Here is an 18,339-nt window from a genome sequence, read left to right as displayed (position 1 = left end):
CCACACCCTCATGTCACCATCTGGGCTCACCAGAGAGGACTAACAATGCCAACAGTACATCCAGTTCAGTTGTGCTTCATGATCCAGAGAAAAGTGGAGGGACACTGCACAGGTCTACGCTGAGTCTTTTTGTGAACAACCCTCCTGCCATAGCTGCTGCCCCTCCTACCCATCTTCCTCCAAAGTCTGTTGGAGACAGATCGGACAGGCGGCGCAGACCGCTGAGCTGCTACGGCAACGTGTTCGGACACACTGAGCCGATCAACGAGAGCGTGACACAGCCCGCTGCAACCAGGAAATGGAGCTTTGGGCTTCCCCTGGAGACCGGTATCAACCCCGTGCACCCCGACAGAGGCTTCATCAGCCCTCGGACAGCGGTGAAAGAAACAGGTCGGCCAGCGGCAGAGTCCCTTGAGCCAAATGGAGACGGGAAAGAAGGACTGCCAAAGCCACGGGATGCAACCAGGAGACCCTCCTCCTCTCTCACTCTCATCAAGGCCCCAGGTAGGTTCATCTGCCCCAGTCTGACAGTCTGCCTGTCAGCGCACAGGCTCCTTTTGTCTCTGATCTCCATTTTCAAAGGATGGAAATGTCTAAATATACATTTCCCTTGCGCTGTCTACGTGTTTGTGTGTGTGTGTGTGTGTGTGTGCCTGTGTGTCTGCGCATGTGTGTTATCCCCAGAAGTTATTAGACACACTCCAGCATTCTGGCGCTGAACTCTCAGGTTTGATGCTGCCTTTCACCTTTGATGTATTATTGATAGGCATTATTGTATCGTATTGGGATGATTCCTTTATCTGCCGCCGCAAGTGTAATTGACATGCGCGCCTGATATCTGCATCGGCGGCTCTTTGTCAAATAACATCACCTAGAAGCAGAGGCCCCCATCGCCGCCCACAGACTCTCTCATTTTCACCTTCTTTCATTTTCCCACACATCTTTTTGCATGCATAATCTATTCCTAGCCCCTTATTCACAGGCAACACAGGGGAGGAAGAGGAATCACAAGCTGCTAAACACGTTGAAAATAAACTACGACAGAATCCATCTGGGCTTTCCTTACCCTGCAATACAGCTATTACATTTGTGTGTGTTTGTACGTGTGTGTGTGTGTGTGTGTGTGTGTGTGTGTGTGTGTGCCTGGGTGCATGTGTGTTTTTTAATTATGTAAAATGCTTGTTGCAGTCAATTCAAGCTGTGGTTTAGGAATGCTGAATATCCAAGTGTTCAGGAGGAATATCAACTTGAATCAGTAATATGAGGAGGGAGTTTTCTGCTGAGTACGTGGCTCATGATGTCACGTCTGTGTGTGAAATTATTAATTATTCTTTAATCACATTCATTAAGAGTGTCATCAATTAATTACTAGGGCCTGAAGCCATATCATTTGAATTCAATAAAGCCTACCTCCAAATGAGGAAGGACATTATGAAAATTGAATTGTGTTAGACTATCCTGATTGTGGTGTGCAGCAGCCAAATGCTGTCCCGATAACAGTGATTAGCACCATTTTACTTACACATTAGTCACAGCAAAAGCCCTCTTCTGTTTCAGATCCCAGCTCCCAGCAGTCCCATGAGGAAGTCCTCGCCCTCAATGCGGCAGCAATCATAGCCAATATCAAACTCCAAAGACAACTGAGTAAGAAAAAAACAGTAAATGGCAATTCTGGAAAGGACTCCATTGCATCTCCCCAGGGAAATACGGGTATTATTACTTCTGTCTTTCCTCATATGTAATCATTATCTCTCACCTTATAAAACATTGATCTTTCTTACAATTAACTGAAAAATGCTGCAAGCTCAACATTCAAGCATCACAAGTTCACTTTTAGAGCCGCGGCTTTGATTGAATCAATATTGATGAGGTGAAATTGGGTGCCTCTTACATACCGCACCTATTTGATTCATACACAGAAGTTATAAGTCATGGCAGGCCCAGAGGGCCGCTGGGCTACTGAGCAGGTTGCGCTCAGCCGAGTGAAGCCAAAGCATGTGTAAATGAAAGGCAAACAATTTGATTTCCTCTGCCTTTGTAGTGACAGATGTGGGGAAATGTGAAAAGCCATTCTCTGATCAAAGTCCAGTCCGGCACGGCGCAAACACCGCACAGCACAGCCGGCCTCATGCTGAGTTTGTTCCACTGAGAGTCGACTCTGATCCTGAAAGATCAGCTAAAACTATTTCTCTCCAGGTAAGTTCAGAGGTAGCAACTTTCTCTTTTTGGCCAGTGAAACTTTTCGGCAAAGGACTTCGGCTGGAGGCTTAATCCTCCCAACAAGAACGTTAAGCTCTCAGAATATTCAAGGCAGAATTTCATGCTGTGATAGACAATATTTTCCTGGTTTTTTTTCTTTTTCTTTTTCTCCCTGGCTGTGAAACACACTACAATATCAGAGAGAGGGAAATGCATATGCCAGCCTTGAGCTTCCACATGCACAGGATTCCTGGGAGCAGTAGTTCTTCATGGGAAAACTACTGGGCTGTGTTCTTGGGGGGTTTAAGTGATATTTCTGGTTTTTGGCAGGAGGCGCTAGAGAAGTCCAGACCGGACTTCATCAGTCGTTCCCAGGACAGACTGAGAGAGCTTGAGCGAAGGGCGCAGGAGAGGAGGGAGCTGGCGGATGCTCCACACCCGCAGTCGGTCGCCGCTCTCAGGGGGAAGAGGGGCCGCAGCTCCCGGTCCACCTCTCTGAGTGGTACTGTACCAGCACCCCTCCTTACCCTCTCTCACCCACTGTGCCACCCATTGTCCCTCTGCAGCTGCTGTGGCTGTATGCCACACACACAATCACACACACACACACATAGACACAGAGAAAAGAGGGTTTTTCAAGGCTGATACCGATTGAAGCTGATATTTTGTACCGTTATCCAAGATTAACGTAATAATCCGTGACATTTTCATATCGTCATCCTTGAAACAAGGATTCAGTGTTTCCCCTAAGTACTGTATCTTATTCTTGTCAGGGTGGAAAAGCCTCTGAAACAGCTTTTAGACCATCATGGGACACTATCAAGAAATTCTTTTAGGGTTAGTAACTCTTTAAGGCAGGATGAACCCACCCCACCTATACAATGCCAGGCAAACTCTGGGTTATATTAGTTTCTTTAAATGAAGAATGAATTCAGAGAAAACATAACTGAGAAAATAATGTTTAATTGCAGGTTTTATAGTCTGTTTTTATGCAGCTGTGGTCAGGGAGGAACCTCCATCACATTGAGGATGGACCACATTACTAACCAATATCCGATTTTTAATGAAAGGCCAATATCAGCCTGATATATCGGCAAACCAATATATCACTCTAACCCTAGAGGAGAGAGAGAGAGAGAATGAGAGAGAGCACTCACATGCAGGTTGGCCGTAGAATAAATACAGTAGAAGACACAATGGAAGTAAGATATCAAACTACGGTTGGCTTAGGCAACTGCCCTTCTATGGAATAACAAGACACTTTCAGAATGATCGCTGGTATCAGAATTTGGCAGAAATAGTATGGTGACCTTCAAATGTTATTAAGCTCTCTGTGCGGTTCTCTGTCTGAGGAGATTTCCGTTTCAGTGTCAGACTTCATAGTAAACAATGAGGAATTTGCAGATTTGTCACACAGATTTCACAGCGCTCTCTGCCCTCTGCTGGCCATGATCTGAAAGACACAGCAGAGGGGAAGACAGCTGTGAAAGTGACAGCTTTATATCAGTTCAGCCTGTAAAAAAAAACCCCAGTAATGATCACATTATGCCATTGATGTTTTCAAAAGAGCTCATTAAAGTGATACATTTGAGCGTAATCGCAGATAGATTATCACATCCTTCATGTGTATTAAATAAAAACATTCTCAGAGGGAAATACCCTATCAGTGTTAAATATGGCTGGGAACTCTTGAATAATGGAATAGAGTGGATTTGATGTCCTGATCAAACAAAAAACAAAAAACAAATCTTGTTATTTCCAAGCAGCAGAAAATGCTGGAGGTTGCTGTGTGGTTTTTGTTTTATAAGAGAGGAGGCTGTCAATCTTTTCAGACACCAGGAAAAGCCAGAGTGATTCACTGCCATGCCTTTGAGTCCTCAACTCAATCAGCATTGTGTGTGTGCGTGTGTGTGTGTGCGTGTGTGTGTGCGTGTGTGTACGTTTCCAGATAACCTTTTCAAACCCAGAGATAGAGCCATTACTGGGAAGGAGATGCAGCTCAGATCCAAGCGGTGAGTTCCATCTCAATCTCTGCCTTGGCACGCTGTCAGATGCTTCTTCCTTGTAACCATATTCATCCTTATCACCTCATATCTCTTTCAAAGTGTGAAGGCAGGCCCTGTATCACTGGCATCTCCATACAAAATATGCCGCTCATGTCTCCCTGCCAACCCTGTTGCTCTAATTATGTTTTTTTTTTTTTTCCCCTTGCCGCACTTGTTTATTTTCCCTGCTGGCAGATCCTCTCATTGATTAGGCAGGCTTGTGTTAGAGTGTTGTGTTAGAGTGTTGTGTGAGACTGCGGTTGCATCCGAGGATATATGGTGTCTCAAGCCGGTGATGCACAGCTGAATGGCTTCTGACTGAGGAAGCCAATGGCCGTGCCAGATGCCGCTCACCTGTGTTTCAGTTCTGCCAAAAATGCCATTTAGAATTGGACAGTTTCATTCCAAAATTAGATGTCCACTATTTGAAAAATATGACACCATACAAAATGACCCTATTAAAACCAACCATTAAAGAATTATAGTACTTTTTGAAAGGCTGTAAGTGACTTAATTCTTGGCTGATGAATTATGTGTTTGGGTAATGGATACACGTTTTTGAAAAATAGATATATAGAATTTTGAATACACTACCAGTCAAAAGTTTGGACAGACCTGATTGAATGTACTATATGTTTGTGTTAATGCCTATGTATGAATTTCTTTCCAAAGCCTTTGCCTTTCCATCATGGCAAAGGGCGGCTAAAGAATCTAATATGATAGTTAATGCATAATTCCATTTGTGTTATTTCATAGTTTTGATGTCTTTACTATTATTCTAGAATGTGGAAAATAGTAAAAACAAACAGAAATGTGGTGTGTCCAAACTTTTGACTGGTAGTGTATGAACTCTCCAATTCCTCTATGCCACCAACTCTAACAACAATGATAAATGTTGACAGAGTCTACAGCACACTTCCAGAGGTGAAGAGGAAAAAGGAGGAAGAGAAGAAGAGGGAGGCGTATTTGACCAACAGACAGCGAGTGGAGCTTTTCAAAAAGGTAATATCTGGCCTATATGTCCTTCTGTGAAACCAAACATAAATGAATACAGAAAATGGAAAAAACACGATCAGACAAATCAATCTTTTATTATAGTGCAAACAGATGTGTTTCTATGCTGCTGTGTCTTCATTGATCCACATGCTGCAGTGGTCATCTCTTTCTATTTAAGCACCAGACCTGCATGTTTGGAGCTGGCTGAGGCCGCTATAAATAAATATGCACGCTGAAATGAAACATTGAATGACTAAATCATTGAAAAGTGAGGGATAACAACATGCATTACAAGCAAATTGCTTCAAACAGCTATCCAGAGTGTTAACAAGTGCGTGCATGAGACACTGAACAGAACATTAATTGTGTATATGACCCACAGGCAATTGAGCAAGTAATAGCACACCTTTCTCCTCCAAGCTCAATTAAACCTTGCAAAGGGTGCAACATTTTTCAGTAATGGCTTACACTAAAGGGCTATAGTTACAATAAAGATTTTGCTCTCCTCACAGCAGTACAGCTGTTGAGAATAATGGTTTTAAATCATCTGCAGCCTCCATTATGGTTAATTGAAAAGCCTGGCATTGTGTGGGAGACCGGGGGTTGAACCTTAGTGACTTTAACACACACACATTAGGAAGAGAGGACAAGGGATGGGATGTGTGTTTCCGCATTTTCAATTTCTATTGAAATTGGCAGGTTGGAGAAGGCTTGCTGGTGGGATTTCAGCCAGTGACAACAGCACAGTCTAATGTTTATGCTCGGGACTTACCATAACTTTTTGGTTGTTTTGGAAGCAGAAATGTACATTTTTATGTAAAAAAAACACAGTACCTCCTCCTTATATTAAGTCAAAACAGCATATTTCATGTAGATTAATGAATGTTTTTCAATCGGTTTTGCTTTTTGGACTTGAAATGCCTGGTTGAAATCATATATCCCAGGATTGTGAGTTGTAACAATGATCATTTTAGGGTCACAGGAATATTTAGTTAAATGGACACTATGACTCTGACCCTTGCACTACTTAATATTGGTTGTTGCTTGTAATGGAGGTGATACAGGAATTGAAGGTTATGCTGCTGTATACTCATTGTAAGTCACTCTGGAAAAGAAAATCAGCATAGGTCTAAGATGGAAAGATGGGAAATAGTAATAAATGTCAGTCCTGCTTATTTTTAAGGCAGCCACATTAGTGTTTTTTTGGCTTTTCTTCTTTTTTTTCTTTTTTTTCTGGACCTTTACTTCACAGAACTTCACTCAGGAACAATGAGTTTATTAATCCACTAGAGGTCACTGCTATCAAACATTTACACTTTTCTTGCACCTCTTCCAGGAGACTGATGAGAAAGGCTGATCTAAAAAAAAAAACAGTATAATTCACAGGCACAATCATTTTAAGCGTGATGTTGGCATCAGTAATTATTTAGACTTGTATAATCTTTTTGTGTTGTGTTTGCATGATCAGTAATCAGCACCCTCTAAAGAATGGAATTTGATTGGGCAACTCTAGGCTCTGTCTTTCACTCCCTTCCCCTCTCTCTCTCTCTCTCTCTCTCTCTCTCTCTCTCTCTCTCTCTCTCTTTTTCTCTCGTTATGGAGAGAAACCGTGAACAGTCTCATTGTGCGGAGTGTATGAGGCCAGTGTTCCTGACGGAACAAAAGGCCCTTCACTGGCAGAGAGCTACAGTGCAGTGCCACCATTCAGTCAAGCTGCAGACACAGAGCCTGGGTGCCCACACACAGCCACTCCACCCACACTGCTGCTGTAGTAGATAACACAGGGAAGTGGGCCATGCCACAGTTCCAGCAGATCCTGGAAGGCGAGCTGGAAACCTGTATGGCGTGGCTGTGAGGGGAGCAGAGGCCTGGCTTCACTCCTGTTTCTGTCTGCGTACAGGCTATTGACTCCCATCTGTGTGTGTGTGTGTGTGTGTGTGGGGGGGGGGGGTCAATCTGTCTGTGTAGCAAAATGACTACATGGCTCTTGTGGGGAATGGGATGGTGATCTGTGGCCATCATTCCATCATAGATTCTGAGTGTGTTTTGTGCTCTTGTTGCAGAAAGTGTTGGATCAGATTCTTCAAAGGAGCAACAACTGAATGACTCTCAGGATGGATCTTCACCATGAGATGCTTTTTTTTCTTTGCCCATGCATGTTGCATTGCATGACAGACCACAGACTGACAAAGTGAATTCAGCACTGTGGCGGTGCTGAATATGAATGTGAATGTCAGCGTACTTCATGACATCAAGTCTTTGCCATTACAAATGAAGATGGCATGAAACTGAATGTATGAAATCATGTCTTGGTATTCTGCTGTAGCATATGTCACATTGGTTATAATCAAAACATCATGCTGCGCTACACTGACTGAGACTGTTATCACTTAACATCCAAACTAGTATATCGTATGCTGTCTGTCACTGTCATGTTGTTTTAATCTGATTCTGGTTGCTGTTCTCTCCAGAAGAGTTCATGCAGTGGGATGAACAGTAACCTCTCACTGCAAGATAAAGTTCTGCTATCCTCATACAGTCGCTTTCACATGGTCTCATGTGATGTGAAGCGGTGATATAAGACATCATCATTCATTAGGTTTCATAGGCCCATCCAGAGCAGTCTTCAACCGTTGTCCTCATTATGCAACTGATAAAGGCTAGGTCAGACTACAAGCAGAGGGAAGACTGGAGTGGGCTCTGCCATTATTCAGTGCCAGCTATTAACAGTGAGTTGGAGGAATGTGACCTCCTCTCATTGGAAATGCCCTGTTAATGGACAGTGGCGATTTGAATGGTGCCTTTGTCTCTGTCTTTGTCTCATGATGGAACGAGCTGCCATGGCGGATTTAGATTTGTGTGTTATGATCCACCGTGAACGTGCCCAGAGTGCTGCTGAACAACATGATGGAGCTGGGCATAAATCAAAAGTGAGATGTGTGAATATTTATTCTTGGAATAATCCACAACATAGCAACCCCTCTTTTCATTACTCTTAATTGTGATTTTGCTCATTAGTCTTTAAATTGGTGTACTTTCATAGTCCAGCTGTTCCATCCATTCTAAATTAGCATAAATGTCTTTGAGAAGACGAAGGATTGCCACTTGTCATGTGAATGCACATGCACGTGTGGGTGTATTTGTGTATATGTGGGTGGGGGGGGGTCTATTAATAACAGCAATCATGTTGATAATTATTTCATTCTTCTTTCTAAAATGGTTTTAGATGATACAATATTTTACTGTGTGCATTGCTTTCTCCATTCAAGGTTTGCTTTCTTTTTCAGTTTTTTTCTTTCCATTGGACTAATTTCAAAGAATGTTTAACTATGCACTGTAATGTAAATGCGATGTAATATAAAATGTATTCAAATGCTTTTTACTTCAAGTATATGTATTTTATAATTGAGTTGTGTTTTATCTTGTTAACAATCACTCAGAAAACTTTAAAACGTGACTGCAAAAATTGTCTCCAAGCAATGTTGTGAAAAGTTGTTTGTCATGTTGCATTAACATTATAACAGAGGCATAATGGAATTCTCTGCCTGCTGCTGAAATATCATCTTTCCCTCCTCATCCCTTGGTTCACAGTCTGTGAATGATCAGCTTTCTATCTTATGCCATGGCCCAATGTTGAGCTCCAGCACTATCTGCAATACTGCTGAAGGTTCTTTTGTTTTCATTCATATTTCATCCTGACTGAGGAGTTTTGAGATGCGAGGCTTCTGAGCATCATGACACCACTGTGCTGCACCATCTAGTCACTATTTCAAACAGTGGAAGCCAACAGTAGGAAGTGTTTATGTGACTCTGTACTGTAAGTCTTCATGCTGGGAGCATCTCTGGAATGCTACTTTAATGTTCTCCTGTAGGAAGAAAAGCCTTCAGCAACCCACTTGCCCGTGGACATCTGCCTGTTTTCTGCCTGCATTGCCTTCCAAAGTAGCCCAGTTGGCTACGTGGTGCATTGCGCAGTGCAGACACTGAAGATCACACAGCCATATAGTGCTTGAACGGGTTATGTCCATAATGATGAACTACATCATTTGAGTAGAGTCAAACTAGCTCTCTGCTGTGCACCATAATGCCTCAGTGAAATACATAATTTGAGATTATTTGATTGTTTGACACCATTATGAATACATTTGATGCAGATATTTTAAATATTTACAAATTTGTTCAACATAAATCACTTTGCAGTATATAAACCCCATAAACAGAGGACAAGATAGCCTATTTTTTGCGAGCTGCCAAAATGAGAAGAGCTTGGATGAATTCAAGATCAGCATGAGATGTATACTTCTGCAAATTCCCCATAAGTGCTTTCAAGTCAGTCTCTTACGGTAAATGAATAAAACATGCATCCATAATTAGGCTACGTCTGCGAGTGAGGGTTATGTCTGACATATATTATTCAAATCTTATTTACAGTCAATGTGGGCTACTGTATGGGTGTGCGCCCATCGAACTGCGTCAAGCTCGCAAACATTTAACGAGACTACGAGCGGAAATTAGGTGATTTTGCCTTCAAAATAAAAGGCCGGTTTAACACTTGATCCTCGAGGAATTATTTTACAGCCACTATGAACAATGTTCTGTGGGTTAAAATGTACTTTTTGAAGGTAGTAGACATTCTTCCACGTTCTCTGGTAGGCTATGTGTGTTTGAGTCTTTATTTCTAATTTTTGGAAAGACCTTGCATTAGCCTACATGATAGCTTAGCGCATATGCTGCGAAAGGGACATTTTGAGGAAGAAAACATCAATTACGTTTTCATTTAAGCTGTAAATGTCTAAATGTCGGCTATTTTCACGTCGTTTGTTAGTATTAGGTTACTCAAAAACGTTGGAACATAGTCGCCAATAAGGGTTTTATTTTGAAAGCTAAACACGGAAGTTGTATTGTTCTGATTCTTGCTAGCTTGATACTGGTCATCCACTGGTTACGAGCGCTCCAGGCGGCTTTAGGACCTCGCGGAACGTTTCAATGAAGCACATGGTCCCTACTCATAAGACAACACTTCTCGCCCGTAATTGCCCTGGAATTGATGTCATTCTAGTGTGCGAATAACACAGTGAATCGTCTTTTTGTCAATGTTTTCATCGTTTGCGTCTGATTTTCCTCCTTTTCACTTTTACGCAAGGCGAGCTCACTTGGACATCACTGAATGGGAAAGTGCGCGGAGTTGGAACAGCGGGTCCTCGGGATTTCCTAACGCTCCTCTCATACACTTGATCATATTTCAGGAAGTCATTTTCGGGCTCTTGCACATCAGCTGTTGTTGAACTGTAACTATATGATGGTTGCGCTGCAGTGAAACAGTTGGCCAGTCCGTCCATCCTTCTGCCGGGCATCATGAACCACCGGCGCCGGAGTCTGAAGTTTGTGATTCTGACGGCACTTCAGGCTTTATCAGTCACTATATGCGTGTGTGACAATGTGCGCTCCAGATCTTCTGAAGGTAAGAGAAGAGATGAAGCTGGCAGTCTTTTTTTCCACCATATAGATAGGCCTACATTCACAAAATAACTATTGAATCTGATGCGGAAAAGTGAAACAGATGAATTGTTTGCTTGGTTGCTTCACTACTGAATGAATATCATTCTGATTTAAAGGCATGACTTTTCACATGACTTCAATGTAAAGACAAGCTTTTGTTCTATTTATTTTAAAATTATGTGCAGCTATCAGGCACACAGTGTGCCTGTTATGTCTCTATTCTATTCTATTCTATTCTATTCTATGCTAATTGACAAAGACAGACTGCCCATTCTTCATTCATGTCTCCCCTTTGGCTGTTTTGGCTACATCATGTTTTATGAAAGCCTTGTTAGTACACCAGACATACAGATCTATAACACATGTTTGGGCAGAATTAGATATCTTCAACGTAAACAGGCTCTCCATATTCATGGGTTTCACTCATCTTCTCCCATAGATCTGCGAATCATAGAACATAAAATATTAGCATGTTGTCCACCCCAGTGTGCCTCACAGGAGAGGAGAAGCTGTATATTTGATGATGCTGAAGCTCTCTTTGGTAATTGATGATAGCACTTTGGTGCTTCAATCATCCTTCAATTTATCCACTATTGATGAATTCCAGGACTTCTCCACACTGTTACATCATGGCACAAATAAAATAATAATCATATTGTTGGTTTGAACTTTAGCAGCCTTGATAGACCAAAGATCTGAGTCAAGTATCATTTTAGTGAAACCTGTACACTGTAATTATGTTGGTGGCATCCCAGTAACAAATCAAAAGAGCTGTTTCTTGGATCAGTCAGGGGAAATGTTCAAATGTGCTGTCACAGTGTGTTTGTGTTGTGCTTGTGTGCGTGTATGTATGTGTGTGTGTGTGTGTGTGTGTGCATGACACTGAGATCACAACATGAGGTCTCCCATTCATCAGTGTTAAGTGTTGAATTTGAGCAGCAACAAGGGCTGCCTGCCTCATACAGTATGAAGCAGTGGTGAGTTTAAGAGCTGCCCAGCAGGGTTGGTGTCTGCAGATACCTTTACATCTAAACACACCGCCAGTCATGGCACCGTGGGATCCTGGGAATTAATTACGAGCACAAGCGAATGTGTGAAACGCAGATTGAAGGCTCAGGAAGTATTCATTAATTCAGCTGCAGTTCATCGTGATCAGAAGATGGCCTTGATGTGTCCCTTCCCCTGGGTTCACACTCATCACCAGCCGTCATCATCAAGCCGATTGTGTGAGGCTGTGGGAGCGGGAACGGATCCGTACTGGCAGGAAGTATTTACCTGGTTGGGGGTCATTTGGCCTGATTGGGATAGATGCCCATGGGGAGAACAGTGTGAACAGGTGCTTATAAACACCCAGTGGAGACAGGGCTAAATTTACCAGGCTGAAGTAGCCGAGCGCTGTGAAACGCAGCGTGGTGCCTGACTTCATGTTAAAGCAAAATGAGTGGAAATCATTAGTGCTCCCTTTTATGAGCCCCTGCTCTGTCTCCAGACTGTGGGCTTTTTTCTCTCTGTCTCCCCAGCACTGATGTGCTGTCAGGAATCCAAGGTTAGCAAGAGAAGACAGAGGAGCTCAGCTCCATGCGATGTCATGTTTGCATACATTTTTAATGGGGCCTCTCCTTGAGCTTTCTTGTCGGCTTCATTCTCCCTGTCTCTTTTATGCATGTTTCTGTCCTAGCTGGGGATCACTTGTGAATGATTTCCTCTGATGGTTGACACACTTAGTGTCAGGCAGTATTTACTAGCCAGCTGTGCTGCTTCAGCCAACATGACTCTCTCTGCCTGAAGCGCCACAAGCAGCTTGCTTGATGCACACTCAAACAAATGAAAGTTGAGCTGAGAATATATTTTTGGACTGTAGTAGAACATTCCTTTAGCAAACAGCGTCGTCCTCAAGAGAGGCGATATCACCGTGACGTGACCCATCTCAAGTCAGAGGCATTTAATATCTTTTCAGTATGAATGGATTCAGCTCTTCCACATAAGTTGTTCAGGATATTTGAGACCTGGGAGACAGATAAGTAAGAGTAGACCCATGTGTCACAGGGCATCAAGGCAGATTGATCAACCAGTTGCTGTTCCACAGTGGGATATTTATATAGGAGGAGGAAAATAGCTGGACTGTGCTCGCGCAGCCTGACACTACATGTGTTGCATTAAGTTCTTCGAAGCCGCTTTGGACTCATTTGACCCCCTCCAAAAGTTTAACAGGCCGGCTGAAACCTAACGCTCACTCTGGGCTTTCTCATTGGACTTTCACACCCAGACAGGTCAGAGTTCAGCTCAACACAGCTCTCCCTGTGCGTCTTCTCTCTCGTCTGCTCGGAAAGCCAAGTTGGCTCAGATATCTCCAGTCAGTGTCAAATCTATCTGGGTTAGTTCATGTTCCACCATATCAGTGTTCCACTTTTTAAAAAAAAATCTTGGCAGTGTAAAAACTCATTCATGCCAATTGTGTGCTGTTTTGCAGTACAAACTTAGGTGGGGCATAGTGGATAACATTATTTTTTACTTTAGTCGTTCTGATAGTCCACATTGAATAAATGATATTGTATTGCAGAAATTAACTTAACTATATTATTTTGTGCTATGGTTGGCCAGCATAGTCTTTTGTTAGAAAATAAAGGCTTTTATTATACTTTTCCTACAGATTAATTCTCTGCACCTGGTTTAAGGTTGCAGAATTGTAATGTAAAAAGTATGGATATTTGAATATGTGAACTTTACTTTGTGTTTCTTTGGACACTTTACTGTGGCCCACAGAGTAACACTTTTCCAAAGTAGAAGGCAACTGACAGCACTAGTCAAAACAATAGAACTTAGATTTCTATTTTCAGTATGTAGCCACAATAACTGCTTTGATTGAGTTTGAAGTTGATGAGTATATGAGGAAAAGTCTCAGTGGATTTCCTGTCAGTGTTTTTCACACAGTGTTTTTTATAGATGATCCAAACTGAAATGACAAGAATGACACGTTTTCAGGTTGTCAGTGTTAATTTATTCATCTACTTTGCAACCTGAAAATGATAAAGACTTCTTCTACCTGTTTGTAATTCTGCCAGAGCTAAGCCTCGGCTCATCTGACCCACCCTACAGTACACCGTACTCCGGGACAAGTGTAGATTTCAACTTCTCTGGCTAGGAAGCATGGAGCACTGAGCATTTCAAGGGAATGGGAGCCGATCCCAATTCCCAATTAACATACTACATTGTAAGTACTAAGGGAAGCGTTGCCCAGTTTGAATAGATTCCATGTCCAGGTGTGTGCTTGCTGCAGTCACTGCCTCCCACCGAGACTTGAAACAGAACAATATGCCTAGCTGCAGATAATCCATCATCCAGTCTGGCGTACAGCATCCTCCCAGATTTCATCTTGCTGTCCTGGACGGAGATAAAGGATGAGCAGGGACGTATTTTGGCTAACTAGGCAGACCTGTTAACAGGAACACGACAGGTCAACTCCTACCTGGGTGGATTTCTAGCAAATTGGCGCAACTAAAGTTCTGCTGCTGCCAGTCGTGTTGTCTCCCTCTGTCTAATTTATGTTCCAGAGGCAGGCCTGTGATGTATTTTTAAGTGAAGCGGAGCTACCAGCACATCAAATAGCTCCACATAGACCAGAGTCTTCAGAATAACCCTGACCATACCAGAACATCCCGCATTGATACAAAAGGATAGAAGCTCTTGATTGATATTCTAGTATTGATTGAACTCTTTGCTGTCGTAATCCTTGGCCTATGTTCATGGACGTGACCTTTAAAGACACTGTCTCTGAAGTAATGACATGGCTGCCACCACCGCCACAGCTGTGTACTGTACATAAAAATACGGGGGCCTATGACGATGGCAGCCGCCTCCCCCCTTTCTCTTTCTAGTGGGGCTTGAGGTTTTGTTGTTTTTTTTTTATATCTTGACTGTGTGCCAGACATGTGCTTCCCATGACAGAGAGGAGTTCCAGGGCCCCGTAAATGAAATCCATCATCGGGACCGTATTAACAGGCCTTCACACAGCTCTGCTCCAGAAGCTCTCAGACTCTGACCTTTGTTGCCAGGCGCACAGGCACCATGCCAGGCATCAAGCGGGGCCCTCACAACGGGAGGCATGGAGGTGTCACACCGCCAGGGGCATAACGGCACCGGTTTCTCGGACAGCATTAACCTCCTGCTGAGCCGAGGGGAATTTTTGTGGCAGGACTATCCATTTCCCATAGAATAATTATGTGCTGACATCAGGCTGGTGTGACAGTAAATGAGTCCAGTGTACAAGGTGGGGGTAGAGAGACACACGCAGAGAGAGAGAGAGAGAGAGAGAGAGAGAGAGAGCACAAAAGAGCTATTGACCAGTAGAGGGAGCATGGCACTTTTACCAGCCACAGTGTTAAACAGCTTGATTATGACCCCAAATCAGCCCTGCTCTTAAAAAACAGCGCTCACCAATAAATCCCGCCATGAACAACCCTGGACACTGCTACCTTTTGACGCCGTTCAAGCGGACCCCCTGCCCCGTTTGCGGGGACTCGTATTACCATGATGTCACTCGCAGGTTTCTGTGTTTCCTTGTGTAACCCCTCAGGCTGTTGACATAGCGTCCCCTAACTGGGTCAGATGTTTACCGTGGAGGCAGGCCAAGATTACCAGCCACTTTTCACCTTTGCTCTGTAATCTCTGTGAACCCTGCTCCGCGGCTGGAGAACAAATAACGGGGGAAGGAGGCGAGGCTGATGAAGTAGAGAAGATTTGCGAGAGAGATGAGGAAGGGCGGCGGAGTTCATTGTTTTGTCAGCAAGGTCATTTATGAGAGGGCGTCCGCCTGATGGGCCTTGTTCCCAATGCATCATTCATCATTCTATTCCCAATCATGATTCTGTTTGAATTAGCATAATTTGCTTGCTCTGATTGGGGATAAATTGAGTTCGTGGTGTGCATGTCAATCAGCCATTATTAAACGAATAATAGCCATGACACATTTTCAAGAACATATCAAGTAAGTTTTCTCCCATTGTTTGATGTCAGAACCAACAGTTGGCTGAGACGCTTTGCTGGATCACGTCTCCGGTCCAGTCAGCGCTCTGATTAAAGACATACCCTAAATCTGAATAAGAATGGCTGTGGATAGAAGCTGTTGATGCAGAAGAAATGATGTATGGTGATCATCTTATTAGATCCGCTCCATCAATAACACACTTCCATATGGCACCGGGGAAAGACTCATGTTTTCTTCTTCATTGTTCCTGTTACCTCACAGACAGTTCAGCTTGATGCAGGCCAAATCATACTTATCACACTTAACGCTCTGATTGATTCCATGCTCTTGTTTCAAGCCCATTTCTTTCCCAAGGTCTGAGCTGTAACTAAGCACAGTGTCCTCCCTCTGTCAAACAATGCTGGAATCGTCTCAAGTGCGTCCCCCACGCACTTGTTTTCGTACTGTTCTGGGGGTTTTGCATGTCAAAGAGTCTCCTTCAAGACGCCAAAGGCGTTGTTCTTCATTTTTAATCAGACATATTTTCAAGAGTGGAGAGAGTTGCTGTCAAAGTGACTCCGGAGTGTGTCATTGTGTGCATTTCCGCCGGCAGCCATTGGGCAAGGATGTTGTGATTAGGAAGTTCTCTCTACCTGTATGTGCATGCATGTGTAGTCTATATATCCCATCTCAAGGGGGGCTTCTGCACACAGGGGGGGGGGCATGCCCTCATCAACTGTGGAGATGAAAAGAACAGCACGCCATTTGTGGTGAAAAAGCAAAGACTGTTATGAATACATTATTTCACAGTTGCCTGTCAGGGAGTGAATTGCTGTCGGTTGCAAAAAAGCAGGCTCTGGGGTTTAATAAAGCTGTACAGTTGTTGCTTTGTTTTGGAGCAACAGGGTAAGGAGGGGAGAGAGGAGGGCTGGAGCTATGAGAAGGCAGTAAGAAAGGACATATGGGAGACATCCTGCGATGGCCGTGGCCTTGAGGCTAAAACAGCCAACCAGTAAGGGGAAGGTCATCAGTTCCCTGGGACCAACAGCTCATACAGTGGAGGAACGCTGACAGGGCCAGCCAATGATTCACCATGAGAATCCATAAGGAAGTGCTGGTGTGTAAACTGACTGCTGGTGTGAAGATGCTACTGCTGCTGTAAGCCTGTGAACAATGTCATTAACCAGTGGTACAGTGCAAAGGTATATTACAGTGTGTGTAATGTATATGTGGAAATCAGAAACAACACAGCAAAATGTATAAAATTCCCAGTTGCGTGAAGAAGAATGGCCAATACAGAGTCGATTGTATTGTATTCTTAACAAGGCTTCCAAAGGATGCTGAACTTTATACTTTATTCATTCATAATTCTGCCTCACATTTCAGCCACACAAACAAAGACACACACACACCGCCTGATTTCCACGTACGCAGGCATACAATGACCCCCCAACCCCCCACCTAGCATTGACTTTATTGAGGCAATATACTAAATGGCACAAGCTCTCCTTGTGTACACTGGAGCATAAAGGGAGCTGATCATGGCCAGAGCTCGGCTTTATTAAGACCTCTGTTTACACTCTCCTTTATTGAACTTATAAATAAGGCTTCAGGTCCTGGTGCCACTTTTACCGCTCCCTTAATGCTTCTAGTAGCTCTTATAACTTTCTAACTAACAAAGGCCACTTACACACTCCGCACACTGCAGCCCCCGCTACTCTCCAACTTTAACAAATGTCTCTCCCAAGCACGTGGAAAAGGAACGAGGCTGCAGACTATTTCCACTAATATAATGCCATTTATAAGTGGGAATTAAACCTCCTAGCGCACCACATTAACAAAATGGTCATTCACAACTAGACTTTGAAGTCAGGGCACCAAATCCTGCACGGTTGTGAACCTCATCTTCAAAGCCGATGCGAGGCACGGCACTGAAAAAGGTGATGGCCATTCCATCTGTGTGCGTTCGCCTCGCTCATAAACCGGCTGACCTCAATGTGGACTTGACCTCACTCCGTCAAATGAGAAACTTCTCTCTATTTTTCTTCTCATCCGTTTGGACAGTTTTGCCCCTGTGTGTGTTTATTGCAACCCTGCTTTTCTCAGAGGTTGTCATGCATTCCCTTACTCAGCACATCCCGCCACCTCCTTCCTCCTCTAGACAGAGCAACTTTTCTAGGACTAATGAGCGTAGGATGTTCCCGCTGTTGTGTGTGTGATGCCGTCCCGTCCTCGCCAGGCGCCTGCTTCTCATCATCGGGGCCAGAGCTGGATGAAGACTGCTGAGCTGGTCACCTCTGGCTCTATGCTATCAGCTGGAGCGGCTGCAGTGATGAACTCCAGAGTGGAGGTTTACTCAGAGCAGAAACCAGAACAAAGCTCAGCTGGGGAGCTCAGTGCCTGGTCTGGGTTATTAATGCTGGATAATAAGCAGACTCAGCAATTTAGCTGGGTGACTCATGGATGGAGAAGGAGAGGACACGGGCCTTGAAGCTGGGGGTAATAGCAACAGTGGAAGCATCTTTGACGAGTGTATGGATGTGTGTGTGTTTTGTGTTTGCGTCTGTGTTTGAAATACAATACAGAGTTAAGAAAGAATAAAGTTTGAAGTTCAAAACATCGCTTAACTTGCGCCAA

At 43.6% G+C, this 18,339-nt stretch overlaps 1 protein-coding gene and 2 long non-coding RNA genes across 3 annotated transcripts in view; all 3 read left to right on the top strand.

Moving 5' to 3' along the window:
* The first annotated feature begins 409 nt into the window (after positions 1-409).
* Positions 410-2,158, top strand: LOC139647948 (uncharacterized). Its single transcript, XR_011695553.1, has 3 exons — positions 410-504; positions 1,558-1,710; positions 2,042-2,158. It is a non-coding gene; the product is annotated as an uncharacterized lncRNA (long non-coding RNA).
* Positions 2,159-4,152: 1,994 nt separating this feature from the next.
* Positions 4,153-8,572, top strand: LOC139647998 (uncharacterized). The gene is made up of 3 exons (XR_011695557.1): positions 4,153-4,211; positions 5,147-5,246; positions 7,304-8,572. It is a non-coding gene; the product is annotated as an uncharacterized lncRNA (long non-coding RNA).
* A 2,023-nt stretch (positions 8,573-10,595) lies between these two features.
* The window catches only part of LOC139647968 (disintegrin and metalloproteinase domain-containing protein 12), a 62,893-nt gene continuing 55,149 nt past the window's right edge, over positions 10,596-18,339 (top strand). The window contains exon 1 of the mRNA XM_071523990.1: positions 10,596-10,701. Within this exon, the coding sequence (XP_071380091.1) occupies positions 10,596-10,701 (106 nt within the window). The remainder of the gene's footprint in view (positions 10,702-18,339) is intronic.

This window comes from Centroberyx affinis, unplaced genomic scaffold (genome assembly GCF_046629955.1).
Source record: "Centroberyx affinis isolate AG114_WGS23_722 - 3 ecotype Tasmania unplaced genomic scaffold, CSIRO-AGI_Caff_v1 ptg001131l_1, whole genome shotgun sequence".
In the NCBI taxonomy this organism is placed as follows: domain Eukaryota; kingdom Metazoa; phylum Chordata; class Actinopteri; order Beryciformes; family Berycidae; genus Centroberyx; species Centroberyx affinis.
This window is presented reverse-complemented; position numbering and strand designations above follow the sequence as displayed.